The following is a 16,079-nucleotide window of genomic DNA, read 5'->3' on the forward strand; positions in this document are numbered from 1 at the left end:
AAGCAAAGGCGAGGGCCGGAGGGCACAGCGCTCCCCAGGAAGCGGGGCGCGAACAAGGGCATCCGAATGTTTGTTTGGTTGAGCTGCTATTTCGCCATTGTCTGCCTTATTACCAGTTATGACATGTGCCCAAGCTGCCTTCGCCCCTTCATTCCACTGGCATTTGTTAAAAAAACATTCACTGAGATCCAGTCTGGATGTGTCTTTTTGCCTGCCTGTAACTTTCCACTTTAAGGGAGCTGTAACAAGGAGTTTACAAGTCCTAATTTCACAGCTTTTTAAGAACAAGGATTTTAAAGCATACACCTGGGATAAATTCTTGTAAGGAGAAAAGGAAGAGGATAAACTGAATTCTGGTTCTTAAATCCCTCTGGGCATTATGCTTCTTGGTCCTTGGCATCAACTAAAGAGAAACAGGAAGAATTATTGATCCATATTGGCTAATAGAGATGTCTAGCCAAAGGGAGAAATATTCAGGATCGGCATGGTCTGTCTTGGGTTCGATTCCTTTCTCCTACCACATGGCCTAATACATGGTAAACCCTGAATTAATATTTGTGGAATGAATGAATGTACATGATTATTTTCGAGGAGACAAAGAAATAAAGAAGTGTAGTTTCAAAAGGATCTTTCTAGGGGTGCCTGGGTGGCTTAGTCAGTTAGGCTTCCGACTTCGGCTCAGGTCATGATCTCACAGTTTGTGAGTTCGAGCAGGTCGGGCTCTGTGCTGGCAGTTCAGAGCCTGGAACCTGCTTCAGATTCTGTGTCTCCTTCTCTCTCTGTCCCTCCCTTACTCGCACTGTGTGTCTCTCTCTCTCTCTCAAAAATAAATAAACATTAAAAAAAAAAAAAAAAAAAGGATCTTTCTTCTAAGTGTCTACACCCAAGCCATTAACCCACAGGACCAGAAGTAGGGTGAGTGGAAGGAACACAAGGCCCAAGGTGCGTGACTCAGGCATTCACTCTCAGTTTTGTGCACGTTTCCACACTGTGCTTGTGTGCACCGGAGACTGAGCACTCCTTAAATATCATGCCCTGGGTGCCTTGCTCACCTCACTCTAGTCCCAGCCGTGCTACTCCATCTAGGGCCTACAAAATAATTCTTAGAAATTATTTCTTCCTTGGGTTTAGTCCACTGAGTCTGCTTGGAGCCCCCCCAGGGGACATTTCAGGGAAAAGGGACAGGGGCAGTTCCAACCTGGGAAACCAGTGACCTCACAGCCAAGAATAGTCAGGTGGACCTGGGTTTACTCAGCACCTAACTGTGTATTTGGAGAAGCCCATTAACCTCTGGAGCTTTCTTTTCTTCATCAATAAAATTCAGAAAATACTTCACAGGATGACTGCGAGCATGGGGAGTCATACACAAAAAGTGCCAAGTACAGTGCCCAGCACATAGTAGGTGCTCAGTAAATGGAAGCTTTGGTTGCATTTTTATTATTGGCAGCAGGGGTGGTGAGGCTGGCAATACTGCCCAGCCAACTCCTTGAGTAGGAGACAGCACACATGTGGACCCGAAAGAAGAAATTTGCAGGAGCTGTACTGGAAGATAGAATTGACAGATTCAGGCAACCCAGGTGGAGCTCTGCTTGTGCCAGGTGCTGTGCTAGTTTTCCCGCATTTTCTCTAATCTTGACCACAGGGTATTCTTCATTGATTATCTATACTCATGCATAACAGATAACTTTTTAGTGTAAGTATGTCCAATACAGCATTTGGGACATAATTATACTAGAAAAAAATCAATTTGTTGTTTTCTGCAATCTAAATCTAACTGGACATCCTGCATTTGAACTGGCAAACCTTCAAGGGGAGTTGTTAGTACAGGGACTTTAAAATGGAGCCTGCCTCGGGGTGTGTCTCTGGAATGTTTGTTTGCATCGATGGCCTCAGGGGCTCAGCACACATTGCCCTAGCAGGTGAACTGATGAAGCTCCCCTTGGTTCTTCTGGCTCCCGGCTTTTTCCCTTCTGCTTCTCTTTCCCCAACAGCTTCTCCCACGGCATGCAGGAAGCATGGGCACGGCAGGAATGTATGAGACAACTGGCAGTGCAGATGGGAGAGGCAGGGTGAGGAGACTTGGTTTAAAAATATGTAATAGTCAGCTGGCCCCAGGCACCTCAACCAAACTGCTGGGAAAATGCTAGCTGCTTTCTGGGCTTGCCACCACATCCCCTAGCCCTCTGTTCGGGGGCTCTTCTTTCTGCTGTGTGTTTCATAAGAGAACAAAAAGAGAAAGGGCTCTTGCTCAGAACTTTGGTTAACGGAAGCAGAATGTCAAAAATAGGCTTTAGGGTGCTTTAAGTTCTTTGATGGTATTGTGACATTCCGGGTCATGTCAATGGATAATCTTAAGGAAAAAAAAGGTAAAATTGGGACTGTCATAGCGAAATAAAAATGAACACATGTTAAAGATTTTTATTTAACTCATTCATGAGAAAACTGGGGTTACAACCAGTTGAAAAAAGTAATAAAAACCGTACACCTATATGCAGCAAAGGAATGTTGAAACGAATGAGCAAATTAACATAAAACTGGTTTAGGGGGTACTGATACTGGACTGAGTTGTATCTCTCAAAATTCGTATGTTAAAGTCCTAACCCCCAGGTACCTCGGACTGTGGCTGTATTTGGAGGTAGGGTCTTTAAAGAGATGATTAAATTAAATAAGGTCACTGGGATGGGCCCTAATCCAATATGACTGGTGTCCTTATAGGAAGAAATTAAGACACAGAGATACACAGAAGGAAGATCATGGCAGACAGGGGAAGGTAGTCATCTAGAAGTCAAGGAGAGAGGCCTCAAAGGAAATCAACCCCGCTCACACCTTCATCTTGGACTTGGAGCCTCCAGAACTTTGAGATAATAAGTTTCTGTTGTTTAAACCGCCTAGTCTGCAATCCTTTGGTATCATAGCCCTGACTGACTAATGCAGTGGGGGAGGGTCACTTGCGTGTCTATACGCATTTGCATTCCCATTAATTATCTACAGTTTATAGAATTGTAAAATAGCTCCTTCAGAATCAGATAACCTAGTCAGTTTAATAACAAGATAATTTTTGACTAGGAACAGTAAATTACTACTTGTGGGTCAAATCTAGTACTACCACCTGTTTTTTGTAAATAAAACTTTACTGGCACCCAGCCATACTCAGTCCTTCACACATCAGCTATGGCTGTTTTCCCATTACAAAGGCAGAGGTAAGTAGTTGCCTTCTGCAAAGTCTAAGAAATAAGAAAGATTTTTTCTGGTCTTTTACAGAAAAAGTTTGCATATGCTCCTCTAGGCAATGCATTCGTTTTCCACTGAAGCACAAATATTTCCCTACAATTGGAGTGCCCTTCAAGGTCATCCAGTCCAGGGGTTCCCAGCATTTGAGATCTCACAGGTCAGTAAAATTTCATAAAAATTTTGAGGGAGGGTCAGAGGTCTCCAATCTTACTTTTGTCAAATATCAACTGCTTCCAAAGAAGATATTTTGAAGTGAATCCTGCATGAGAAACTTTGTTGCCTTGTACTTGCTTTTCTTTCTCTGGGGTTTGGTAAAACTTTCACCACGGACCACCACAGCTCATACTCTGGATTGCGGAACAAATAATCAGGCCCCAGCCTTAGGCACCAATTGCTGGCTCTGTCCAGGGATATTCTGCTGGTTTAGACTGGACATCCTAGCCTTACTCCCAGGACCCAGGCTAATACCCTTTGGCCAGAAAGGGGTTCTCAGGGACTGATTATTGCCAGAGCCAGCCTGGACATGTCCCACATACCCAGGTCTAACTGTGATGGGCCCTGCCTTGCTTTAAATAATATACGGTTTCCTGATTTTTAAAATAAATACATGTTCAGTGCAGAAAACTTGAGAAAAAGCAGAAAGAACAAAATTCACCTCTACCCAGAGAGATATAAAAGTTTACTGACACACAGAGGGAACAAAAATACTTCCTGATCTGAAAATCCTAAAGGGAGAAAACCAAGCATCTCTCCCCAAACCAAAATGGAGCCTGGCACATGGCAGGTAGCAATATTTATTGAAAGAATAACTAAACCTACATGACTGCAATTCTTTTTCCTAGACAATCCAGGAAAACTCAGTCTTTGAAAAATTTTTTGATAATCAAAACGGCTAATGGCTAATCTGATAAGTCTTCCAGGCAACCTCCTCCCCCTCAAAAATTTTTGTATCTGATTTTTTCCTTATATCATTAAAAAAAATTGTAAGACTTAAAAGTGCCCGGAACAAACTGTTTAAGAATCAAGGATTATGTATTTTCACTAGTTTTCGTGTCTAGACAATTTATATAAATTAAGTCTTATTATTAAACTGCCCTAATGATATATACAATATAATAAACTTTAAAAATCGATCTGATAGACTCAGGATCTCAAGACCTGCAATTCCTAAGAAGCCCAATTTGTTGAATTTTCAATCCATGCTTTGTCACCTAAATGAAACATCTTAAATTTGATATTCTAAATAAACACTTGAGAATACTTTTTAATTCATTGTGGCTTGAAGTCTTAAACTCAATAATTCATCACTGTTTTCTATGAAAACCTCATCCATACCTTCTGCTTTGAGGGCACCTCTACGTCCCTTTAAGCAGTTTATCCATCTACTTTAGACCCATCTCCTCCTGTAGGAAACAAACATTCCAAATAACCCCTGACAAACTGGAAGAATAAAAATGACTTCTCTCTGGTCCTTCTTTGAATATTTCACTCATATATGTTTGTTTCCCCTGACATTTCATTATGTTTATGAAACTTTTATATAAAAATGTAAGCTCATTTTAACTTTTGGAAAATAAGCAAGCATCATCCCCTTTCAAAAATCACTTTCTTCCTTTGATGAGACATCAGGTTTCGTCTTCCTTAAGTCTATACCTGAATCCCACCCATGACCTGCACAGATCGCTTTACAACTCTGACGTGGCCCAGGTGGGTCCTGTACCTGGCATGTGGTAAGGATGGGGCCTGGGATGGACTCCAATGTCTCCACTCATTCTAAGTAGGTTTTTCTTTCATTGTGCATAAAAACTTTCCTTTTAAACCGTTCCCCAGGACCCAGCTCTCTTCCTTCTCTCACCTCCTTTGGAACTTTTAATCAAGGTAGCCAGGTTTAGTTCTTTGTTCCCTGACCTAGGGTCATTTGACCAGCTGCTACTTACTGACTATAGTCTTCAATTTATTATGCCCCTACTATATGCAGTAATGTGCTATGTGCTTCATATACATTATTTCCTGTCTGTGCAACAACCCTGGAAAGCTGTGTGACCTGAGATAAGCTACAGAACATCGATGAGCTTCAGTTTCTCATTTAAAATGTGAATAGTAACACTGACAGGAATCTGTGTTCTACACCACACCATATAGCCTCTCTTAGATGGTTGTCTTAATTCTCTGTGGTATCCCCAAATGCCCAGGATAGGGTCCAGTGTGAACTAGAGCTCAACACATCTTTACTTGGTGATTGTTTGAAAACAGCTATCTTATTCAGTTACTTTCCTGACTTAGTTCTAGTTTATCAAAAGAAGCAGACATTCACATTGAGGAACCAATGCAATATGACATGACTTTTCAATGTCTAATTATAAGGCTAAACCCTAAGACCTCTAGTCCTGGAATGCTCTGGTGAATTGGATTTCTGTTAGTTGTGAATTTGTCTTTTGTTAACATAGACTTATTCAGAATCTTATCAAATTGTAATCTACTTTCTTGCCTTAGGAAAAAGAATTTGCTGGACACACCTGTATCTGCTTTGATGACTCAGGACTCTGCGGTGTCTCCAGGGCAGGATTTGGAGCATCAAGAGCTTGCTGAGGATAGAGAACGAGCAGAAGGGTGAGTGGCAGATGCACTAACCCAGGACTCAAGTCCAAGCCGATTTCTTACTACTCGTTTGGATATGCCTAATGTTGTCTTGCAGTTGAGCATTACTGTTAGCTGGATTCCAGTTAACCAAATATTTTTTGGCCAGTGTTTTTGCAACTCTTGGTTCCCTTACTCAAGGGACAAAATTTTTAAATTGATTTCAGCCAGGTTTCTCACCACCCGGACAAGTGAGATTTTCTTATGCACACATACATCTTTTTTGTTCCTTTTTAAAAATTTCATTTTATTTTTACTCTTTTTGTATTTTACTCTTTTTGTACTCTGTTTGGCTCTAAACCCAACATGAGGCTTGAACTCACACCCCTGAGATCAGGAGTCACATGCTCTATCAAGTGGGGCAGCCAGGCGTCCCTCTTTTTTTTTTCTTCAAGTATAATCACCTCAGGTTTATGCTTGGGTCCAAAATATTTTTTTGCACCCTTAGAATTTCCACTTTGGCTGTGCTTTTGAGAAGTGCTAATTCTACAATACAATGCTGGCTGGGCAGCCACTTGAACCGAGAGCTACAATTTGTTCAAATCAGTTTCCGAGTCGGTATTTCTTCAGGTCTTGAAATAGCCAAGAGATCTACTTCTGGAGGTACGTGTGAAGAACGAAAGTGTACAAGGACAAGAGAATATACAAGATGAATACAGATTATCTTCGGTCTCATATATATTGCAACTGCCAAAATTACATGTTTTATGGGTATTTGAAAAGTTGCTGTCAAATGTGTAATTGAAGCTTTGAGCAACCAAAACAAGAGTCCATATATAACAGCATTTAAGCCTACGTGGCCATGGTTCTCAAACTTGCCTCACATCAGAAGCACTTGGGGAGCTTTTGAAAATCTAGATGCCCAGGCTGCACCTCAGATCAAATAAAATCTAGGGCTGAGAGTCAGACATTAGTATTTTTAAAAGATCCCTAGGTGATTCCAAAGTTTAGCAAAGTTTGGGAACGAATGGGATGTGAAAAACTACACATAAGCAATTTGTAGCATGTTCCCTAAAGGACTCGACTTATGGAATACTTTAAATTCACAGGTCTCATGTATGTTTACATTTAAAATACTTCAACATTATAATGGTAAAATATTTCAAAAATATGAGTAAGAGACTTTCAGTAAATTAAAATTTTTTCTGTAATTTAAAATATTGCCCAAACACTACAATCCACTCTTTTTCAGGAGGGAGAATATCAGGAACATTTATTTCCAGCTTCCGAATCTTTTTTATAAGTACAGAAGCAGAAGAAATACTGAAAGAAGAAGGGAAGAAGGGATATAAACAAAGAAAAACTAAAATGATTATTTACTAAGAATTGCAAATGCTCATTTACTGAGTACACCACAAAGTTCCAATCTCTATTCCTAGGACTTTGTGTCATTTTCAGGGACATGATGCTGGAGGGCTCATGCTTTTAGTTTATCAAAATAAACCTGAGTGTTCCTTTTCCCAGCCCTTGGTGAAAACTGAAACTTTACTTGACTCATCTTTATGAAAAAAAGAGAAAGAAGAAAGAGATGGAGGGAGAGAGAGGAGGGAAGGAAGGGTGGGAGGGAGGGAGGAAGGCAAGAGAAAAATGTGTCCTAGTGGTGAGCTCACCTGTCCTTTGAACTGTTCTATGGTTGAAATGCCCCTCCTGATTGATCAGTCCTCATTCAACAGATTTTCATGTGTTAGGAACATTCAAGGATTATGTCAGCTGAAATTCCTGCTGCCCATCTGGTAGAGAGAACAACTTATAATAACAAACACACACCAGACTTGGATGAATTACCATCCCCACAACCTGCAGGCCTGTTGGGGTCATTCAATTCTTCAAACAGTCCCGTTTCTATAATTTCTTCCTGCCATGCTATGGGGACAGCACCTGTTGCAAATCTTTGGAAGAATGTCTTATCTTTATCATCAAATTCAATTCCCCGAACCTCAGAGAAATCTTCAATTTCAGCGATGTCTTTGGCATAAACCACGGAAGGGTCTGGCACAAATGGGGGCTCAACTAGGCCAGCTTCCAGGCGAGCAAAATTGATGGTTTTGAAGAAAGGGTGTTGCCTGGGATCATCAGACTTCTCTCTGTAAAGAAAGGAGATGGTCAGACTGAGTCACACTAACAAACCAAAACAGGAAATGTTCTAACAATACAAAATGTGCAGCATTCTTTTCCTGTAATACATTTCATTTTAATTGCAAAGACAATATAATGACATAAAGAATAATTTAGAAAAATAATGACTTCAAAAATCACCTTACACAGACAGTAGCATTTTCATTGTTTGCAGATAAACCTTCACATGTAGATCTAATTTTTAGAGTCAAGCAGTTGACATGACTTTTATCCTTAGTGTTTTGTGGAAATACAAGCAAAATTCAGTGAGGCCAGAATCTGCTTGCCTGCAACTTTACAGTCATTGCATTTTGCTCTGCCCTTCAGGGTCAGACAGAACAAGGGAAGCATGTCTCTTCCCACCACATTCTAAAAGACAGCACCCATATCTCCCCACTCTTCATATGACATGGTGTCTAGGAGCTCCACTTACCTCCCCCCACTGCCACAATATTTTTAAAGACTTAAAAAAAATGCATTAGGGGGCGCCTGGGTGGCTCAGTCGGTTGAGTGTCTGACTTCGGCTCAGGTCATGATCACAGCTTGTGAGTTTGAGACCCACGTTGGGCTCTGTGCTGACAGCTCGGAACATGGAGCCTGCTTTGGATTCTGTGTCTCCCTCTCTCTGTCCCTAACCCACTCACATTCTGTCTCTGTCAAAAATAAATAAACATAAAAAAAATTTTTTTTAAATGCATTAGTAACTATTAGTGTTAATGAGCATACTTTCAGTGCCCAAGACTATGGTTATTTGTTATCAAACCCTTGTCTAGAAATTATTCCAGCATTTACCTTAGAATAAGGGAGAAAAATATACGTTCCCAATTGTGTAACCTCTTATATTAGTTATCTATTTCTGTGTAACAAGCTACCCTAACATTTAGTGACTTAAAACAACAAACATTTATTATCTCACAATTTTTGTGGGTCAAGAATCTATAAATGGTTTCACTAGGTGCCTCTTTCATGAGGTTACAGTAAAGCTGTTCAGGGCTGTGGTCTCATCTGAAGGTTTGAGTGGAGTTGAGGGAGAAAATCTGCTTCTAAGCTCACTCACGTGGTTATTGGCGAGCCTCCATTCCTCACCATGTGAGCCACTGCAGAAGGCTACTTTATAACTTTGCACCTGGATTTCCCCAGGGCAAATGATTAAAGAGGAAGGGAGGGAGGGAGGGAGGAAGGGAGGGAGGGAGGGAGGCAGGGAGGGAAGGAGAGGAGGAGAGAGAGAGAGAGAGAGAGAGGGAAAGCAAGCCCAAGATTAAAAAAGCACAGTCTTTTAATACCTTATCTTGGAAATGACATCTCATTATTTCTGCTATATTTTTAGAAGCAAATCAGTAAGTCCAGCCCACGCTTAAGGGAAGGGATTACACAGGACTGTGGATAATAGAAGGGGGATCTTTGGGAACCATACGAGGGGCAGCCTACCACACATTTCTTTTGGTCCCCCTTAAGTCCAAGTTTTAAAGAAATAAAAAGAGGGCTGTATTGTGGCATCAGATTCAAATGATTTTTTCCTTTTTTTTTTTTGTTTATTTATTTATTTGAGACAGAGACAGCATGAATGGGGGAGGGGCAGAGAAAGAGGGAAAAAGGGAGAATCCCAAGAAGGCTCTGCACTGCCAGTGCAGAGCCCAACACAGGGTTTGAACTCAGAAGCCATGAGATCATGACCTAAGCCGAAACCAAGAGTCAGACGCTTAACCAGCTGAGCCACCCAGGCACCCCTTCCTTTTTCTTTTATGTGAATAGATATACTGCTCTAAGAAATATCTTCTCTTACGCAAAAGTCGATTTCTTTCATAAATCAACCTTATTAAAAATTAATCACGTTCATAGTTTTCCCTTTACTTTTATTCCAGTTATCAAAGAGCTTTCAGGAAAAGGACTGAGGACTTCTCCCATATACCCCCTTCACAGACTCCCTACAATGTCAGATAATTACTGCAGCAGACTCTATCCAATAGGTTCTAAACACAATAATGACATTACTAATAACGGCAGGGAGAATAACTAGCATCTATCCAGAGCCTACTCTCAACTAACACAAAGTGAAGCGCTGTTATCACAGTCAACCATCACAACAATGCCTGTCTTGTCTTTTAACTGCATTTTTAACCTCTTTTACCCTCTTCAGTTGCTTCTGCATTCATAAATAGCTGTGCCTCTGAAAAAGCCAAAAGACATAGGTGAGTTTTTCAAAGGAAAATTGTAATCGAATATTATTGTGAAAAAGAGAAATTCAGTTGGAGGCGTCTGATGTCTAGCCATTCTCTGGGTTGTTTTCTGTGGTTCAGGCCTAGCACCGTCCAGAAAGGTAGGTGCAGGGCTCCTTGGACTTGTCTCATTATGCACCAGCTGAAAAACAGGTATGGAGAACTGCATCAGGAGGTACTGCAGGTGTCTCTCTTTTTCTCAAAGCCACCAAGTCTCCCTCAACTGAAAGGAAGGAAAATGCGGGCTTGCCATCTCCTAGAACTCACTGACCGGTGTCTGTCTGTGTGGCTTACATCCTGTAGAGTCACAGTCTTGAGGGAGGGTTACTGAGATCATTTGAAGCTTTGAAGATGGATTTTTCTCTGTAGTTAGGTTTATGAGGTATAATTCACATAGCAACATTCAACATTTTAAGGTATCAGATTTTGGTGTGGGGAGGGTATCACGTAGATTTTACATGTGGCAGAACAAGGAAAGAGCTAGAATTCCGTCCAAGTAGATCAGGAATGAACCCCAAGTCTCGGAGTCTCAACGAAAACGAGAGTTGGAATGGGACCAGGTGCCCTGAGGAAGGAGCTCACACCACCTTGATGACCATCAGCAGGCATGAACACACTGTCCCACAGGTCAAGAGTCCTCCTCAAACTCACTCAGAGCAGTTTTAACTTGGATAAACAGAGTGCCCAGGGGCTCAGTAACCTTGAGAAACTTGTCAAGCCGGTCTTGACATCAGGATGAACAGTTCTCAAGTAATATCTCAAGCAACAGGCCCAAATGGCCTTGGCTTGTCCGGCAGGGATGGCTGACTGCAGCCCTTTTGCAACTAGTCACAAAAGACAAAAGGAACAATAGCCCCCGAAAGGTTTTCTTTATGTTCTCCATCACCCCAACTAGATGCCCCTGGGGGGCAGGGTCCATGCTTTATGCCCTTTTCCACTAAATGTCTGTGGTGCTGATGCTGACAATAAAGACCAGGCTTTGTAACCCCTATTCCTTTTACTCGGTGTCTGGGACACTGCAAAGTTGATCACTTTACTTTTTGCACTGGTGTCTCTTATGTCAGTTCTGTAATTAGAAATAACATGTATTATTTTACTCTTGAATCTTTCCCTGGCAGCTTCGTGCAGAGATCTTTTTTGCCCACCATTATGCAGTGCACTTTGGACAAACAGGAGAGGCTACTGGTTGAGGCGGCATCTTTTGTAACAGCCAAACGGGCCATGGTAGGAAAGGAGATTCTCCTGCTTGTTGGGGTAGATTTCATTTCACAGCATTTACAGGTGCTCTTGTGTTCCTGAACCCCACATCGAGATTACAATGGATTTTCTTGTAACAGTCAATGAAGCAAAGATACCACCTGACCATACACTGTGGGGTTTGGTCTGCCAAGAACAGTATGTATTGGTATGAAATTATGTGTTGGAGAAGCACTTAAGTCAGAGGCTTGCACGGTTATTTGATCTTGTTCTGCTGCACTAACTGATCAGAATAAAACCTGCAAAATGTTTAAATGGGCTTTAGCTTTTATTTTATTGGAAAACACGATAAATCCTCTCAAGAGCCCTTGTGAGATGCTCAGAAAAGCTTTCAACTTTTCTGCAAAATTAATTCACAGACCTCTGAAGACAAAGGGAAGATCCTTTCAGTGGCATCTAAAGAAGGAAAGGGTTTTTAAAATTTATTTCAAATGTTCATGAATGCAACAGGGAGGGGCCACGTGACCCATCTTCTGTGTGACATGCTGTGTAGGCATTTGCTCGGCCCTGAAGGACACCACTAAATCAATCAAGCATTATCTCATTTGAATTTTTAAAAAAATACAGAGTTGAAATGAAAATGTTGGAAGGTTTTGCCTTTCACTGAACAGCTGGTTTTTATATGCCTTTTCTCTAATGTTGTAAACAGTTTTATTCAAAACAGTCACAACAACAGATGCTTTATTAAAAGGTTTTGCTTGATGGAGCAGCTTCAGGCAATGAGCCAGGGCTTTAAGGTGGCATTTTCCCGAAGAAGTTTGTCAACATTTCATTTTATATACCCACAGCGTGTTTATAGATTTTCAATCAATCCTGGCAAGTGGTGGTGTTCCCTTCAGGGAAGTCATCTAGAGAGACTGTTTGCTTTCCTTGCTGCCTCGGCCGCTGTTAGTGTGCCCGCTCATCCTCCCTGTGCTTGAGAACCCGCGCGTAGACACGGTCAATGGTCACCATTTCTGTGTCTCCTCTCCTTCCTGGGCACATGGAAGACAACGCTAGTCAGACCCTTTGACCTTGGGCAGGGCCAAGACTCATTCTGGGCAAACAGAAATGTGTGTGAAGTGCTGTGCAAGTGGGTCACTTCCTGACTGAGGCGGTACAAAGTTCCCCAGGTTCTCCGTGCTCTCTTCTCTTGCTACATCAACTGGAAGCCACGAGTTCCAATGGAGCTGTCAGTTGGAAGCAGCCTGGATCTCTGAGTCACTGCTCAGTAGGGAGACACCCTGGAGTGCTGGTGGACCCACAAGGGACTTTGTGTGAATGAGAAAAATTCCATTAGTTTTAAGCTGCAGAGACTCTGGGATTTGCTTGTTATCATGACGTGGCCTATTCTGACCACAGTAATACAACATTGGAATCTACACAGGAAAATCAGCTCCATGTTTTACTTCACATAAATGCATAATTTCCACCAAATTTCAAAATACGTGTTTGTTAGTTTGGTGTCTGTCATGCTTTGGAAGTTATTACAAATGGATTTTGTTTTGCTATTTAAAAAAATCAGGTCGGGGCACCTGGGTGGCTCAGTCAGTTAAGTGTCCAACTCTTGATTTTGGCTCAGGTCCAGGCTTGTGGGTTCAGGCCCTGCATCAGGCTCTCTGCTGTCAGCTTGAAGCCTACTTTGGATCCTTGGTCCCCCTGTCTCTCTCTGCACCTTCCCCACCAGCATGTATGTGTGGTCTCTCTCTCTCTCTCAAAAGTAAATAAACATTAAAAAAATTTTTTTTGATTAAAAAAAATTACGTGGCAGAATATTCGGGGTGCCTGGGTGACTCAGTTAAGTCCTACTCTTGATCTCTTGATTTTGGCTCAGGTCATGATCTTCAGGTCATGAGATCAAGCTCTGCCTCGGGCTCCGTGCTCAGTGGGGAGCCCACTTGGATTCTTTCTCACCCTCTTTCTGTGCCCCTCTGCTCAAGCACTCGTGTGGTGTCTCACAAAATAAATAAATATTAAAAATATATAGTAAATATAAATAATATGTTTTTAATATATATTTATATACATTATATATTTATATATATTTCACATATGTTATCATATTATATTTTATGTTCTATTATATATTATATATTTCATATATAATATATATATGAAAACAAGATATATATACATATCTTGGAGATTGTTCCATATCAAGTGCTTATAGTGTTTGAAAGTATCAGAAATACTTAACCATATAACATGCAAATAATAATAGGAAAATAATAATAAAACTTAACCTCAAGGCCTCAGCACTAATCCAAAGTACGTTCTAAATCCCCATGGACAATGCTGACACTGCTAATCACCTCTGTTATATGGTAGTTTACCTGCTTCCTAAACGTTGTTCTGGTTTCTTAGCCAAGAAGAGTCTGCAAATATCTTTTGCTTCCTCCGTGAAGTTATCATGTTGGAATCTGACCTCTTCTTTCAGGGTTCTTTGCTTTAAATCCTCTTTACTGACTTTTTCCTTGTAATCTTTGAATGGTGTTCGTCCAGCAACCATTTCATAAATACTGCATCCCATTGCAAACCAGTCCACAGGATAGGAATAACTCACTTTTTCCATTAGGATTTCAGGAGCCATATAACCATTGGTTCCAGCCTGTAATACCCCAAACAAGAAACAAAACAAAAATACTAATGTGAGTGTAACAAACACTGCTGATTGCCTATCCAATACCCATTCTCCTTTTCTTTCTTTGTTAAGGGAATCTTAACTTATTTGGGGTGGCAATGTGTCTAATCTATTCTAGTCCCTGCTTTTCCAGCATCGTCTAGTGCAGTTGGGGCAGGCCATGTGATCCATTTTGGCAAATGAGACATAAAGAGGATTTAGCTGCAGTGCACTATAAAAGGGACAAATGAGGCTGTCCTTGAAGTGAGACACTTCATCACTAAGTTGAAAAGTTCAAGTAGATGTCTTTATGATTCCCCTAAGCTCGGCCTCTGTATTTTATTCACAGGTAATAGAAAATTAGATGCATGGCATTTTTTTTTAAAGTTCACTTATTTATTTTGAGAGAGAGAGGAAGAGAGAGTACGTGCAGGCACATGTGAGTGGGGAGGGGTAGAGAGAGACAGAGGGAGAGAGAGAACCCCCCAGCAAGCTCTACACTGTCAGAGCAGAGCCATTCAGTGTGGGCCTCGAACTCATGAACCATGAGTCAAAATCACCAGTTGGTTACTTAACAGACAGCCACCCAGGCACCCCTAGATGCATGGTTTTTAAAGGTTGAGCACTTTAGGTTGCTAAAGGTTTTTAAAGGTTGCTAATATTGAATGTTCATATATTATCCGGTCTGTGATTCTTATTCTATTTGCTACGTACTGATATTAATCTCACACATCTCTGCCTGTCTCTGCATTGAAAATTAGCAGAGTCATTTTAATCTAGAAAATTCCACATATGAAATTTCATCTAACATGCATGAGTATATTTTGTAGGCACCCTTCTAATGGCAATACATGCCAAATGACCACTGGATTTAAAAAAGTATTTTTTAAATACATATTTTTTGTTAGAGCAAAATACATATAACATAAAAGTTGTCATCTTAATAATTTTTAAATGTACAGTTCAAGAGTATTAAGTACATTCACCTCGTTGTACAACCATGATCACTATCTATCTCCAGAATTCTTTTCACCTTGCAAAACTGAAACTCTATACCCATTACATAACTCCCCATTGCCCCCACTCCCCAGGCCCTGGCAACCACCATTCTACTTTCTGTCTCTATTAATCTGCCTACTCTAGGTCCCTCATATATGTGGAATCAAGCAGTTATTGTCCTTTTGTGAATGTGTGATTTTAATAATTAATTCAATATTTAATGAATACCTATAACATACCTCATTATTATAAACCATGTATATATGTGTGTAAGTATGTGTGTATATACACATGGTTTATAATATGGATATACACACACACACACACAAACACATTATGATTTCATAAAAACTAAGTTGTTTTTGGTTAAAGTACAATGCATAACTTCTTCAGCAATTAAAAATTCAAAGTACACCCTAAAATGACAATATGCTTCCATTAGTACATAAAAATGATAATATAAATTATTGGCAGAGTTGTGAAAAACAGATGTGCTGTGTAAATTGACCCAGACTTTTAGGAGAGCAGTAAGATATAAATAGTCATAGACAATAATATGTACCAACTGTTCCTTTTCTTCAACCAGTTGACTTACCTTTGGAGTATGTATCTCAAAGAAATGACTCAGAAGGAAAAAGAAATCTATGCTGAGATGTTCACAGCTTCATTATTCATAATGGTCACAAGCTGGAAATTTCCAAATGCCCATCAATAAAGACAACAGACTAAAGTCTACTGTTAATACCAAGAAGTTTAAATATATACTGGGTTTCACACACCAATTATAAATATGCATTCCAGTACACCAAAAAAGTTAGAAAAGTGTTTTTAGTTGTTTATTTGGTGATTTTTTTTCTGTCTAATTGCTTAAGTATATGTTTTTTACATGCACAGTATATATTTTGCATTAGGAATATTAAATTTCACAGGTAATTTCTACGTGGATAACAACAATGAAAAACATATATGACCCAAGCACTAATGAGAAGTAATTGGCCGGTTCTGGAAGTGACTGGGGTCTGACG

General features: G+C 40.5%; 1 protein-coding gene across 2 annotated transcripts in view; it reads right to left on the reverse strand.

Annotated features, from left to right (window-relative positions):
• Positions 1 to 2,384: 2,384 nt before the first annotated feature.
• Positions 2,385 to 16,079, reverse strand: part of GRK7 (G protein-coupled receptor kinase 7) — a 33,067-nt gene continuing 19,372 nt past the window's right edge. Inside the window, exons 3-5 of one of the 2 annotated variants that reach the window (XM_019438321.2) lie at positions 13,769 to 14,043; positions 7,747 to 7,952; positions 2,385 to 7,598 (exon numbers count right to left, since the gene is read on the reverse strand). In XM_019438321.2, coding sequence (XP_019293866.1) covers positions 7,570 to 7,598; positions 7,747 to 7,952; positions 13,769 to 14,043 — 510 coding nt within the window. In that variant the 3' untranslated portion in view covers positions 2,385 to 7,569. Of the gene's footprint in view, positions 7,953 to 13,768; positions 14,044 to 16,079 lie in introns of both variants that reach the window. The other variant, XM_019438312.2, reaches the window with a different exon arrangement.

The sequence above is a fragment of the Panthera pardus genome, unplaced genomic scaffold (genome assembly GCF_024362965.1).
Source record: "Panthera pardus isolate Hobbes unplaced genomic scaffold, ASM2436296v1 HiC_scaffold_16, whole genome shotgun sequence".
In the NCBI taxonomy this organism is placed as follows: Eukaryota; Metazoa; Chordata; class Mammalia; order Carnivora; family Felidae; genus Panthera; species Panthera pardus.